The sequence below is a fragment of the Hylobates moloch genome, unplaced genomic scaffold (assembly GCF_009828535.3).
Source record: "Hylobates moloch isolate HMO894 unplaced genomic scaffold, HMol_V3 SCAFFOLD_19, whole genome shotgun sequence".
Lineage (NCBI taxonomy): Eukaryota > Metazoa > Chordata > Mammalia > Primates > Hylobatidae > Hylobates > Hylobates moloch.
Window position 1 is genome coordinate 73,870,006 of NW_026652294.1, and position 14,614 is coordinate 73,884,619.

At 42.6% G+C, this 14,614-nt stretch overlaps 1 protein-coding gene across 2 annotated transcripts in view; it reads right to left on the reverse strand.

Annotated features, from left to right (window-relative positions):
• RCL1 (RNA terminal phosphate cyclase like 1) overlaps window positions 1–7,072 on the reverse strand; it is a 68,736-nt gene extending 61,664 nt beyond the window's left edge. Inside the window, exon 1 of one of the 2 annotated variants that reach the window (XM_032138304.2) lies at window positions 6,789–7,072. In XM_032138304.2, coding sequence (XP_031994195.1) covers window positions 6,789–6,924 — 136 coding nt within the window. In that variant the 5' untranslated portion in view covers window positions 6,925–7,072. The remainder of the gene's footprint in view (window positions 1–6,788) is intronic. The other variant, XM_058431829.1, reaches the window with a different exon arrangement.
• Window positions 7,073–14,614: the final 7,542 nt, after the last annotated feature.

Consider the following 14,614-nt stretch of genomic DNA (forward strand, 5'->3'; position numbering starts at 1 on the left):
AAAGAAAAAAGCCAATCCAAAGGTTATATACTATATAATTCCATTTATAGAGCAGTCTTCAAATGACAAAATTACAGAAATTAAAGAACAGATGAGAGACTGAGAAGGGTTAAGGAAGAAGTAGGGGAAGGAGGAAACTGAGTGTGGCTACAAAAGAGCAACAAACATGAAGAATCCTTGGAGTGATAGAAATGTTCTGTATCTTACTGTATCAATGTCAATATCCTAGTTCTAATATTGTGCTATCGTTTTCCCATATATCACCATTGGGGGAAACTGGATAAAGTACAGACAGGATCTTTCTGCATTAGTTATTACAACTGCATGTGAATCTACAATTATCTCAAAATAAAAAGTTTGGTTTTTAAAAAAAGATGGTAGATAGTTCCATCTGAAGTAGCACTTATGGCCAGGCACTGTGGCTCTTGCCTGTAATCTCAGCACTTTGGGACAGGGAGGCAGAAGGCTCACTGGATGCCAGTAGTTTGAGATCAGTCTGATCAACATAGTGAGACCCCATCTCTAAGAAAAAGAAAAAAAGCGAAAGAGAAAGAGAGGAAGGAAGGGAGGAAGGGAGAAAAAGAGGAAGGAGAGGAAGGGGAGGTAGGGAGGGAGAGAAGGAGGGGGAGAGGGATGGGGAGAGGGAGAGGGGGGGAAGGGGGGAAGGGGAGGAAGAGAGGGAGGGAGGGAAGGGGAGAGAGAGAGGAAAAGAAAAGAAAAGAAGGCCGGGCGCAGTGGCTCACACCTGTAATCCCAGCACTTTGGGAGGCCGAGGCGGGCGGATCACGAGGTCAGGAGATCGAGACCATCCTGGCTAACACGGTGAAACCCCATCTCTGCTAAAAATACAAAAAATTAGCCAGGCGTGGTGGTGGGCACCTGTAGTCCCAGCTACTCAGGAGGCTGAGGCAGGAGAATGGTGTGAACCTGGGAGGCAGAGCTTGCAGTGAGCCGAGACTGTGCCACTGCACTCCAGCCTGGCGACAGAGCAAGACTCCGTCTCAAAAACAAAAAACAAAACAAAGAAAAGAAAAGAAAAGGCAAGGCAAGGCATTTATACAACAGCTTCCAAACAACACTGTATCTGAAAACTGGTCATTAGGATTCTTGGCATTTGTCTTTAAAAAAAAAAAAAGAAGTCTTATTTTGGGCAGCCAAAAATCATCAACTGGAAGCATACTTTGTCATCAGAGGCACAAAAGGGTACGTTCCTTATTAACAGGGCATATTCAATCTACAGTTAGTAGTACAGTTATCTGTCACGCCCCAAAACCAGTTGTCCATCAAGAATTCTGGGTCCCAAACCAGGCTGAAATAAAATATAGGCACATCCTCCTTTTAAAAGATCCAAGTTAGGAACAGCCAGATTTATTTCCAAAACAATGCACTGGTTTACTAAAACATGTTTTACCTTTCAAAGGACCTCTTTGTGGCATACTTCCTCAGCACATTTTAAAGGACCCTTTTGATTAAAACTCCACTTAGCTCTTCTTTTTCAGAATCTTATCTGCTTAAGCCATATGGAGCACTCCCCCATCGACCAAGTAACTCCTCTCGATTTCACAGGGGAAGACACTAAGGCTTAGTTACGTGACCTGCTCAGGATCCTGGGTAGTAGCAGCCCTATCTTCTAACTCCTCCATCACTGCTCTTGTTTAAGTCCATTATTTCTGCTATTCCAACTTTAAACAATTATTCTGGTGGGATTCTCTTCCATTTAGACCTCACATTATACAGAGACTGTTAAACTGAACTCTGCAGGACACAGTCCTCACGAAATCCAGAGATAGAGGTACTTTGGACAGCTGCTTTATAATACTGATGAGGAACACCCAGGTCCATCACACTGTGAAATGAGATAGAAAAGGTCCTTCAGGCAGGAGCTGACCACGTTCTCTTTCCAGCTCTGTCCCTCAGTACACGTTCGTCTTCACCAACTATCTTACCTAACTACGGGTTGGCTTTTTTACCTTGAGTAAAACAGCAGCAACAAGAAAAAATATTTACTTCCTCTTCAATGAAAGGAAGAGTACAATGAGATAAACTTAATTGTTCATGTTCCTCAAAAGTGAAGCATAAATTATACATGTGGCTGGACAATTATAACCACCAGCCCGGGACCATCCTTCTTTGGGGTTCAGATTCTTTTCAGTATTTAAAACCCCTTTGCAAAGGAAGGGGACAGTTTTAAGAGATTCACTGATTTGCCTGAAGTCACAGAGTTTGACCTGTGTGTCATTTGTTTCTAAATCCTTGTGCAGTCTTCTTGGTGTCACATGCTGCTATTCCTAATCATTAGGGATACAGGGAAAAGAAAAGGCTTAATTACTACTGTCAAGTAGGCCAGGGTTTTTCTACATCAGCACTACTGACATTTTGAATGGAATAATTCTTTGTTGTAGGAGGCTGTCCTGTAGGATATTTAGCAGCATCCTTGGATTCTAACCACTGGAGGCCAGTAGCATTCCCCTCTGCCAAGCTGTGACATCCAAAAAAGTCTCCAAATGCTCCCAGATGTCCCCCACTGAACAAAAGTGCTCCTGGTTGAAAACTACTGTGCTTTACATATAACACACAAATACTGAAACAACCACCTAAGAGAAGAACTTTACAGAAGGCATAATTCTCTTCAAGTATCTGAAAAATTTCCATATAGACGCAGGAATGGATTTGGCATGCCAGGGAGCAGACGTATACCCAGTGGGTTCAAGCTACACAATAATAAAATCAGCTAACATTTACTCTTCCTATGTGCCAGGCACTGTTCAGTACACTTTGAAGTATTATTTCATTTAGTCCTCACAATAACCCTGTGAGGTCAGTAGTACTGGCCCCACTTTACAGGTGAGAAAGTTGAGGCTCAGAAGAGAATAGTTAAAAGAATTTGCCCAAGGACCAAGAGCTAATAGCAGAAGGCAGAACTCGTACTCAAACCAAGATCCAACACTGACCCCAAGCTCTTAATTGCCAAGTATTATGACCATGACAAATTAAGGATTTTACCTCAGTAAAATAAAGGAAATAAAGATCTTTTTGACTTAAAAACTGTTTCTTTCATATGGAGATTTCTCAAAGAACTAAAAATAGAACTACCATATGACCCAGAAATTCCACTACTGGGTATCTACCCAGAGGAAAAGACATCATTATGAAGACATAAAAAAAGACACCTGTACTTGTATGTTTATTGCAGCACTATTCACAATACCAAAGTGATGGAACTAACCTAAGTGTCCACCAATGGTTGACAGGATAAAGAAAATGTGGTATATATACACTATGGAATACTACACAGCCATAAAAAAGAATGAAATCAGGCTGGGCACGGTGATTCATGCCTGTAATCCCAGCACTCTGGGAGGCTGAGGCAGGTGGACTGCTTGAGTCCAGGAGTTCAAGACCAGCCTCGGCAACATAGACAAGACCCCAATCTCTACGAAAAAAAATTTTTTAAACCAACTAGATGCTGTGGTACACATCTGTAGTCCCAGCTACTCAGGAAGCTAACGTGAGAGGATCACCTGAGCCCAAGAGGTTGAGGCTACAGTGAGCCATGATCACACCACTGCACTCATGACAGAGTGAGACTTTGTCTCCAAAAAAAAAAAAAAAGAAATAATGTCCTTTGCAGCAACATGGAGCTAGAGGCCATTATCCTAAGACAACTAATTCAGAAACAGAAAATCAAATACTGCATGTTCTTACTTATAAGTGGGAGCTGAACAATGGATACACATGGACGCAAACATGGAAATAACAAACACTGGGGACTCGAAAAGGAGGAAGATTGAGGGAGGTTGAAAAATTACCTGTTGGGCACAATGTTCACTATTTGGATAATGGGTACACTAGAAGCCCAATCCCCACAAGCAGGCAATGTATCCATGTAACAAACATGCACATGTAACCCCAATTCTAAAATAAACTTTCTTTAAAAAAAAACTGTTTATTTTGCAAACAATGATTTCCGCAGCCACCATCTCAATCCCATCTGTCCAGATCAGATCCAGAAAACCTGCCTTCCTTCGTAACTTTCAGGGAAGTGTCTGCTCTGAACTCCACTGAGCCCCTTGTACAATACTCAATCCTTCCTATTTCAAGTTACTTAAACTTAGTAACATCCTACTTAGATGACAAGCTCCATGAGAGCAGGGGCAACCAGCTTATCACATATATTACACCCACCCCCATACAAAGCCTTGCACATACTGGGGCTCAATAAACACTTTCTAAATAAATGTTCCTGAGGCCGAAAGCCTCCCATACTACCCCTACCCTCCAAAGCCCACACCATGAGGGATATTTAAGCAAGCACCTTTAAGAGATGTGATTCTTGCATTAGAGCTGAAGATTTTATTGGATATGCTCTGAGTTTTTCCCAACTCTGAGAATCTGAGTCAGGAAAAGGCAGAAAGGGACAGATGACAGGCAACATAGCCTTCCGGCTACATCTTCAGTCAAGCTACCAAGGACTCCCTTATGGCCAGAAATCATGTGTCAGGGACTACATCTATTTATGTGTGTACGTATATGTATATACACTTACATGTACATGTATACATATACACATATACATGTATATCTGCAAATGCATATCTATCTCTCCGTTCCCTCTGTAAGAAATGAAGCAGACAGGGTGGGAGCGGTGGCTCACACCTGTAATCCCAGCACTTTGGGAGGCCAAGGCAGGCGGATCACCTGAGGTCAGCAGTTTGATACCAGCCAGGCCAACATGGTGAAACCCCATCTCTACTAAAAATACTCTACTAAAAATTAGCTGGGCGTGGTGGCAGGCACCTGTAATCCCAGCTACATGGGAGGATGAGGCAGGAGAATCGCATGAACCCAGGAGGCAGAGGTTGCAGTGAGCTGACATCGCACCACGGCACTCCAGCCTGGGAGACAGAGTAAGACTCTGTCTTAAAAAAAAAAAAAAAGAAAGAAATTAAGCAGACAAACATCTACAAGGTTTCTGAGGCCCTGAAGCCAGCACAAGGATGTACAAATAATTAGGAGTCTCTTTCCTCCCCTGGTATATGAACGGGGTAAGGCAAATAATGCTCTACAGTAATGCTCTCCATAAAATACCAGCACACCTGCCAACCAGTTCTACCTCCCTCAGGTATCAGCGTTTGACACCCTTTCAAGAAAGTGCCAAGTGGACAAGCCCTGTTCTTGGAAGAAATGGGAGCTCATATGTGTGAGATGCTTTGAAGAGATGCTCACATACAGTGGAGGGGGAGGAGAAGCATACTTTGGAACATTAAATATTAAATTGGAGGCCACCTGTGAAGAGAAAAAACTCTAAATAGAACTAGATTCATTTTAGAGAACCCAGGTTTCCAGGCTGTACTTCCATTTCTCTAAAAAAAAAAAAAAAAAATTATGCCTACTTTTATACAAAGTAGAAGCCCATCTTTTTACCATATCCAGCTAGTGGCAAGTTCTCTGAGCTAACCTCAGGGTAAAGTGGATGGAGAGCTGGCTGAGAATGCCACACAGCATCAAGCAAATACTCTGCCCAAGGGTCAAACTAAGTGGAACAGTTGTTGACGGAAAAGTCGTGGCATAAACAATTTGTGGTCTCTCCTTAACTTTCTCAGTGTTTTTGAGCAGTAGAGAGAGGACGGGAACCACCAACACAAGTTTTTCCTACCATCACTAGGTTTCTCACCACTGTACCTGGGATATTCTGCTTCTTTCCTTCCTATCTCCGTCAATAGCATGGCATCTTCTGCCCTTTATGTGCAACCAATCACCATCCAAGAGAGGCAGAGATCTAACTATCCAAAAAATGCATTCAGACAGATAAAACAAGAGCCAGTGCAAAATGAAACACATCAGCACCGCCCAGGAAGCTTCCAGGACCAACCTCAAACACTCCTTTTCAATTTACAGACAGGTTTTTTCCATTTTCACCTGACTACTGACTCGCCCAACTTGGGATAACCACCAGTCAGAAGCTTTTAAATGCATGTATCTCATTCCAGGGGCCCAGGTGTAAACCAAGGCCAGTTGAAAACCGGCGCCATTTAATGAGACGTGGGTTTAAATGGGCCTATTTCTTTTTAACCTACCATTGTAGATTAAGAAGTGAGCTTCGAAGCCTGCAGTTTAGCGTTTGTCACCAACCCTTTTTCTAAAGTCAAGGCAATTAGGCCCATGACTGTCAAAAACCTATCTCACACCTCTTGTCTTGCGCACATCAATCACAGTCACGGCTGAAAACAAACACAGAATTTTAAAAATTTCTTTATCCACACCCAAGGACAAGTGTGAGGGCAGCCGAGAAATCATGGCGACAGAAACAGCCGGGTCCAAGGGGGCAGCTGCTTCTGAGACCTGCTTTGAGACAGGGCAGAGAACCAACTCGAGGTACTTTTCTCTCCCAATGTCTCTCCCCCGGCTCATTCAGCATATTTCGGTCCAACAAACTGTTTTTCTCCTTTGAGAGGTTTATGGCGAGGGCAAGAGGGACTTAAGGGAAGCGAAGGGGCGACGCCAGGGATTTGTTGCTACACCTAAAGCTGGAAAACGTGCAGCTGTTTACTACCAGCGCCCCGGAGACGCCGAGCGCAGCTTGCAGCTGAGCGCTCCCCTCGAGCCCCGACCCCGCCTCCCCCACCGTGCGTGCGCCTTCGGCTTTGGAGGCGACGCGCCACCTGCCCTCCCCGAAGCGCTCACCGGACGCCGAGCCCCCCAACCAACACCGCGCGGGCCCCCAGGGCATCAGCTCGGTTTCCCCTCAACCCCCGCGCCCACGCCGCGCGCCGCCCACACCAAGTTACCTCGGAGGCCCGGGTTGTCGTCTCTGGCCCGAATTTTTCGGATTTTGACGGGGCGCCCGCTCAGGGTAGACAGGACCAGACGTTGGCGCAAGAAGTTGCACCCTGCGTAGCTGAGGGAGTGCGCCTGAGTCGCCATGTGCGCGCTCTCCGAAGAGACGTGAGCAACCCGAGAGCGGCGACTTCGGACAGACGCGGGACTCGTGACTCTGGCGGTGGTGGTGGCTGCGACACCGACGGCGGCGGCTCGGGCTGCCTCCCGCAGCCCAGACGCGTCCACGTGGTTTGGAACAGGAAGACGGAGAGACTAGACACCGGGTCAGAGGGGAGCGGGGCGGAGCCAGTGGCCACCTCCCCGCCTCCCCGCCCGACCAGGGCGGCCCCCGCGGCGCGCCACGCCGCTATTGGCCCGCGCCGGATCAGGGCGGAGCCCGCGCCGCGCCTCCATTGGCTCGCGCTGAAGCTGGGCGGTGCCCAAGCCGCACTGCCATTGGTCCGTAGTGGAGCTGGGCGGTGCCCGGGCCCTGGCAACAGCGCGCGGCTGGAGGGAACGCGTGAGGATGGCCAGGGAACCCTGGCGCGGGAGTTGCCAGTCGGGGCAGTCTCCTCTGGGTACCTCCTGGCGTGGTAGCAAGGGGAGATGGCGGACTGAGATTGATGCCTACGACGTGCCGGATTCTTAGCATTACTACTTACGGCAACTACTGGGGTGAAGATGCTATTATCTACCCCTCCTCTTTCTTACTAAGAGAGAAAACAAGGGTTGGCGCAGTCACCCTATCGCAGGGATGCTGCTCAGCGCACTGCCGGCGCAGTCCCCCAGCTCCATGCTGTAACCCTGCAAGGTAGAGCCATCCTGTCTTATTCATGGAGAAAGGCTCGAGGAATATTGCAAAGCTGACAGTGGCAGCCTATACTGAGACCCGAATCCTCCCACAGCAGGCCGTTGCTTATTTTGTTGAGACACTTCTTTGCCCCTTTCTCACGGGTCCCTTCTTTTATCGTCACTGCGTTTCATGGCAATTCAGGCCCCCCTACCTCGCATGCTTCAAGATACATAGTTGTAATAACTTCACACACACACACACACACACACACACACGCAATGCTTTTTCCCTCTTTCCCGTCCTCCTCCAATCCTGCACAAGGAAATCTTCCCAAACTTTGGATTATTTCACTTCTCTACTCAAAAACCTTCCAAAATTTACAGTTAACTAACAAATGACTACACAAGTAGAAGTCCAATATCACTGTAATGCGGGTTTGTAGCCATTCCTGGACAACGCTCACCAAACCATGAGTTCCAGAATGCACAGGGGTCCGCGGGGGGAAGGGGGGCGGGGTATGATAGTGTCCGAAAGCGGTGGGAGTTTAAATAAGATTAAGGGATGTAGCTAGCCTTATGTAGACAACAGTGTGTTATAAAGTGGAGTGGAGTGGCGTGCTCATGACTCACTGCAGCCTCAACTTCCTGAGTGCTAGCAATCCTCCAACCTCAGCCTCCCCATTAGCTGGAACTACAGGTGTGCACCACCATGCTCAGCTAATTTTTGTATTTTTTGCAGAGATGGGTTTTTGCCATGTTACCCAGGCTGGTCTCAAACTCCTAAGCTCAAGCGATTGGCCCACCTTGGCCTCACAAGTGTGAGCCACCACCCCCAGCCTTTAATCTATTTTTCTTTGATTGTTGTAAATGGCAAGAGATAGAGATCTAGTTTCATTCTTTTGCATATGGATATCCAATTTTCTCAGCATCATTTGTTGAAGAGACTGTCCTTTCCCCAGTGTATGTTCTTGGCAACTTTGTCGAAAATGAGTTTACCGTAGATGTGTGGATTTATCTCTGGGTTCTCTGCTCTGTTCTACTGATGTATTTGTCTGTTTTTATGCCAGTACCATGCCACTTTGTTTACTCTAGCTCTGTAGTATAATTTGAAGTCAGGTAATGTGATTCCTCCAGTTTCGTTCTTTTTGCTTAGGACAGGTTTGGCTATTCTCGGTCTTTTGTGGTTCCATATAATTTTTTTAATTTTTAATTTTTGTAGGTAGATAGTACATGTATATATGAGGTACCGGAGAAGTTTTGATACAGGCATGCAATGTGTAATAATCACATCCTGAAGGATAAGGTACTCATCCCCTCATGCATTTTATTCTTTGTGTTATTATACAAACAAACCAACTATACTGTTTTAGTTATTATAAAATGTAAAATTAAATTACTGTTGACTACAGTCCCCTTGTTGTACTATCAAATAGCAGATCTTATTCTTTCTAATTTTTGTACATATTTATTATCCCCACCTGCTCCCCATCATCCCCACCCCCTCTATGTTTTCCAGTCTCTAGTAACCATCCTTCTACTCTCTATTTCCATGAGTTAAATTGTTTTGATTATTAGATCCCACAAATAGGTGAGAACATGTGATGTTTGTCTTTCTGTGCCTGGCTTATTTCACTTAACATAATGACCTCCAGTTTCATCCATGTTGTTGCAAATGACAGGATTTCATTCTTTTTTATGGCTGAATAATACTGTATTGTGTATATGTACCATATTTTCTTTATCCATTCATCTGTTGATGGACACTTTGAATGTTTTCAAATTTTAGCTATTGTGAAGAGTGCTGCAACAAACATGGGAGTGCAGATATTTCTTTGATATGCTGATTTCCTTTCTTTTGGGTATACTTGCAGCAGTGGGATTGCTGGATCATATGGTAGCTCTATTTTTAGTTTTTTGAGGCACCTCCAAACTGTTCTCCATAGTGGTTGCACGAATTTACATTCCCACCAACAGTGTACAAGGGTTCCGTTTTCTCCACATTCTCACCAGCATTTGTTATTGCCTGTCTTTTGAATATAAGCCGTTTTAACTGGGTGAGATGATATCTCAGAATGAGTAGTTTGCAAGTATTTTTTCTCACTCTTTGGGTTGTCTCTTCAGTTTGTTGATTGTTTCCTTTGCTGTGCAGAAGCTTTTTAACTTGATATGATCCCATATTTGCTTTGGTTGCCTGTGCTTATGGGTTATTAATCAAGAAATTTTTGCCCAACCAACGTCCTAGAGATTTTCCCCAATATTTTCTGTAGCCATTTCATAGTTTGAGGTCTTAGATTGAAGTCTTTAATCCATTTTGATTTGGTTTTTGTACATGGTGAGAGAAAGTGGTCTAGTTTTACTCTTCGGCATATGGATATCCAGGTTTCCCAGCACCATTTATTGAAGAGATTGTTTTTTCCCCAGTGTATGTTACTGGCACCTTTACTGAAAATGAGGTCACTGTAGGGTTATAGATTTGTTTTGGGGTTCTCTATTCTGTTGCACTGGTCCATTTGTCTGTTTTTATGCGAGTACCATGCCGTTTTGGTTACTATAGTATTTTTTTTTTATTTTTCTTTCTTTCTTTCTTTCTTTTTTTTTTTTTTGAGACAAGAGTCTCACTCTGTCACCCAGGCTGGAGTGGTGCAGTGGCATGATCTCAGCTCACTGCAACCTCCACCTCCTACATTCAACCGATTCTCATGTTTCAGCCTTCTGAGTAGCTGAGATTACAGGCATGCACCAGCACATCCAGCTAATTGTAGCATAATTTGAAATCAAGTAATGTGATTTCTCCAGTTTTGTTCTTTTTGCTTAGGATAGCTTTGGCTATTCTGGGTCTTTTGTGGTTTTATATAAATTTTAGGATTTTTTTTCTATATCTGTGAAGAATATTATTGGTATTTTAATAGAGATTGCTTTGGGTAGTATGGATATTTTACCAATATTGATTCTTCCAACCTGTGAACATAAAATATCTTACTATTTTTTGTGGCCTCTTCAAAATCTTACATCAATATTTTATAGTTATCATTGTAGAGATCTTTCACTTCTTAAGTTCATTTCTAGGTATTTTATTTTCTTTTTAGCTATTGTAAATGGGATCGCTTTCTTGATTTCTTTTTCGGATTGTTCATTGTTGGCATAGAGAAATGCTACTGATTTTTGTATGTTTATTTTGTATCCTGCAAATTTATTGAATTTGTTTATTAGTTCTAAGATTTCTTTGGTGAACTTTGGGTTTTTCTAAATATAAAATTATATCATCTAAAAACAAAGACAATTTTTTCTACTTTCTTTCCCCTCCCCTCCCTTCCTTCTTCCTTCCTTCCTTCCTTCCTTTTCTTTCTTTCTTTTTTCTTTCCCTTCGCCTTTTTTTTTTTTTTTTTTTTTTTTTTGAGACGGGATCTCACTCTGTCACCCAGGCTGGAGTTCAGTGGCATGATCATGGCTCACTGAAGCCTCAACGTCCCAGGCTCAAGTGATCCTCCTACTTCAGCCTCCATGGTAGGTGGGACTACAGGCACGTACAGGCATGCTCCATCACACTCAGCTAATTTTTTAATTTTTTATAGAGATGATATTTCACTATATTGCTCATGCTTGTCTCAAAGCAATCTGCCTGCCTCGGCCTCCCAATGTTCCAAGATTACAGGCATGAGCCACCCACACCCAAGGGTAATTAAATTTATTCATTTCCTATTTGAATCCCCTTTATTTCTTTCGCTTGTCCAATTGCTCTAGCTGCAAACTTACAGTACTATGTTGAATAAGAGTGGTGAAAGTGGGAATCCTTGTCATGTTCTGATCTAAGAGGAAAGGTAGCCAGTATGGTGGTTCACACTTGTAATCCTAGCAATTTGGGAGGCCAAGGTGGGCAGATCACCTAAGGCTAGGAGTTTGAGACCAGCCTGGCCAACGCGGTGAAACTCCATTTGGGTGTGGTAGCATGCACCTGTAATCCCAGCTACTGGTGAGGCTGACACATGAGAATTGTTTGCATCTGGGAGGCAGAAGTTGCAGCAAGCTGAGATCGTGCCACTGTACTCCAGCCTAGGTGACAGAGCAAGACTGTGTCTCAAAAAAAAAAAAAGATGAAAGGCTTTCAGATTTTCCCCATTCAGTATGATACTAGCTGTGGGTGTATCATATGTGGCTTTTATTATATTGAGGGATGTCTTTCTATACTCGGTTTTGTTAGGGCTCTCATGAGGAAGCGATACTGGATTTTATCAAATGCTTTTTCAGCATCAATTGAAATGATCATTTGATCATTTTTGTCCTTCGTTCTCTTGCTATGATGTCTTACATTAATTAATTTGCATTTGTTGAACTACCCTTGCATCCCTGGGATGAATCACACTTGGTCATGATGAATGATCTTTTTAATGTGTTGTTGAATTCAGTTTCATTGAGAATTTTTGCATCGGTATTCATCAAAAACATTGGCCTGAAGTTTGCTTTATTTGGTGTGTCTTTGTCTGGTTTTGGTATCAGGGTAATACTGATCTTGTAGAATGAGTTTGGAAGTATTCCCTTCTTCTCTATTTTTTGGAATAGTGTGACTAGAATTGGTCTTAGTTCTTCTTTAAGTGTTTGGTAGAATTCAGCAGTGAAGCCATCAGGTCCTGGGCTTTACTTTGCTGGGAGACTTTTTATTACTTCTCTATCACTACTTCTTATTGATTTGTTCAGGTTTTGCATTTCTTCATAGTTCAATTTTGGTAGGGTGTATGTGTCCAGGAATTTATCCCTTTCTTTTAGATTTTTCAATTTGTTGGTATCTAGTCACTCATCATAGCCACTAATGATGCTTTGAATTTCTGCAGTGTCAGTGGTAATGTCTCTTTTTTCATCTCTAATTTTATTCATTTGTGTCTTCTCTCTCTTTTTTAGTTAGTCTAGATGAAGGTTTGTCAATTTTGTTTATGTTTTCAAAACAACAACTTTTTGTTTTCTTGATCTTTTGTTTGTTTTCTTCATTTCAAATTCATTTATTTCTGCTCTGATCTTTATTATGTCTTTTTTTCTACTAATTTTGGGTTTGTTTTGCTCTTTCTTTTCTAGTTCTTTAATATGCATCATTAGGTTGTTTCTTTGAAATATTTTTTTCTTTTTTGATGTAGGCACTTATAGCTATAAATTTCCCTCTTAGTACTGGGTTTGCTGTATCGCATAGGTTTTGGTATGTTGCATGTCTATTATCATTTGTTTCAAGAAAATTTTCTATTTCTTAACTTCCTCACTGACCCACTGGTCATTCAGGAGCATACTGTTTTATTTCCATGTGTTTCCAAAATTCCTCATTATTGATGTGTAGTTCTATGGCATTGTGGTCAGAGAAAATACTTGATGTTATTTCATTTTTTTTTGGAATGTTTTAAGACTTGTTTGGTAAACTAACAAATGGTCTTTCTTTGAGAATGGTCCATTGGCTGAGGAAAAGAATGTATATTCTGTAGATACTGTATGAAATACTGTGTAAATACCTATCACGTCCATTGGGTCTATAGCGCAGTTTGATGTTTTTTTGTTGATTCTATGTCTGGAAGAGCTGTCCAATGCTGAAAGTAGGGTAAGGCTCCAGCTATTATTGTATTGGACTTCTTACTGTATTAGTCTGTTCTCATGCTGCTAATAAAGACATACCTGAGACTGGATAATTTTAAAGAAAAAGAGGCTAGCCAGGCACGGTGGCTCACGCCTGTAATCCTAGCACTTTGGGAGTCCGAGGCAGGTGGATCACGAGGTCAGGAGTTTGAGACCAGCCTGGCCAACACAGAGAAACCCCGTCTCTACTAAAACTACAAAAATTGGCCAGGCATGGTGGTGTGCACCTATAATCCCAGCTACTCAGGAGGCTGCGGCATGAGAATCACTTGAACCCAGGATGTGCAGGTTGCAGTGAGCCAAGACTGCACCACTGCACTCCAGCCTGGGCGACAGAGCAAGACTCCATCTCAAAAAAATAAAAATAAAGAAAAAGAGCTTTAATGGACTAACAGTTCCACGTGGCTGAGGAGGCCTCACACAATCATGGAGGAAGGTGAAGGAGGAGCAAAGGCACGTCTTACATGGTAGCAGGCAAGAGATCATGTGCATGGGAACTGCCCTTTATAAAACCATCAGATCTCGTGAGACTTATTCACTATCACAAGAACAGCACAGGAAACCCCTGCCCCCACCATGATTCAATTACCTCTCACTGGGTCCCTCCCATGACACATGGGGATTATGGGAACTACAATTCAAAATGAGATTTGGCTGGGGAAAATAGCCAAACCATATCAGGGTCTATCTCTCTAGCTCTAATAATATTTTATATTATTAGACATATATATGTCTAATTATAAAGATATATATAATTATATATTATAATGATATATATTATTAGCTATACATGTTATTTTATATATATATATATATATATATATATATATATATATATATATGAGTGTTCCAGTGTTGGGTGCATATATATTTACAATTGTTATACCCTTTTACTGAATTCACTCCTTTGTCATTATACAGTGACCTTCTGTGTCTCTTTTTATGGTTTTTGTTTAGAAATCTATTTTGTCTGATATAAGTATAGCTATTCCTGCTCTTTTTTTGGTTTCCATTGGCATGGAATATCTTTTTTCCATCTCTTTATTTTCAGTCCATTTATGTCTTTATAGGTGATGTGTATTTCTTTTTTTTTTTAAATTAAACTTTAAGTTCTGGGATACATGTGCAGAACATGCGGGTTTGTTACATAGGTATACATGTGCCATGGTGGTTCACTGCATCCATCAACCCATCATTTGGGTTTTAAGCCCCACATGCTTTAGATATTTGTCCTAATGCTCTCCCTCCCCTTGCCCCCCACCCCATGACAGGCCCCGATGTGTTATGTTCCCCTCCCTGTGTCCATGTGTTCTCATTGTTTAACTCCCCCTTATGAGTGAGAACATGCAGTATTTAGTTTTCTGTTCCTGTGTTAGTTCGCTGAGAATGATGGTTT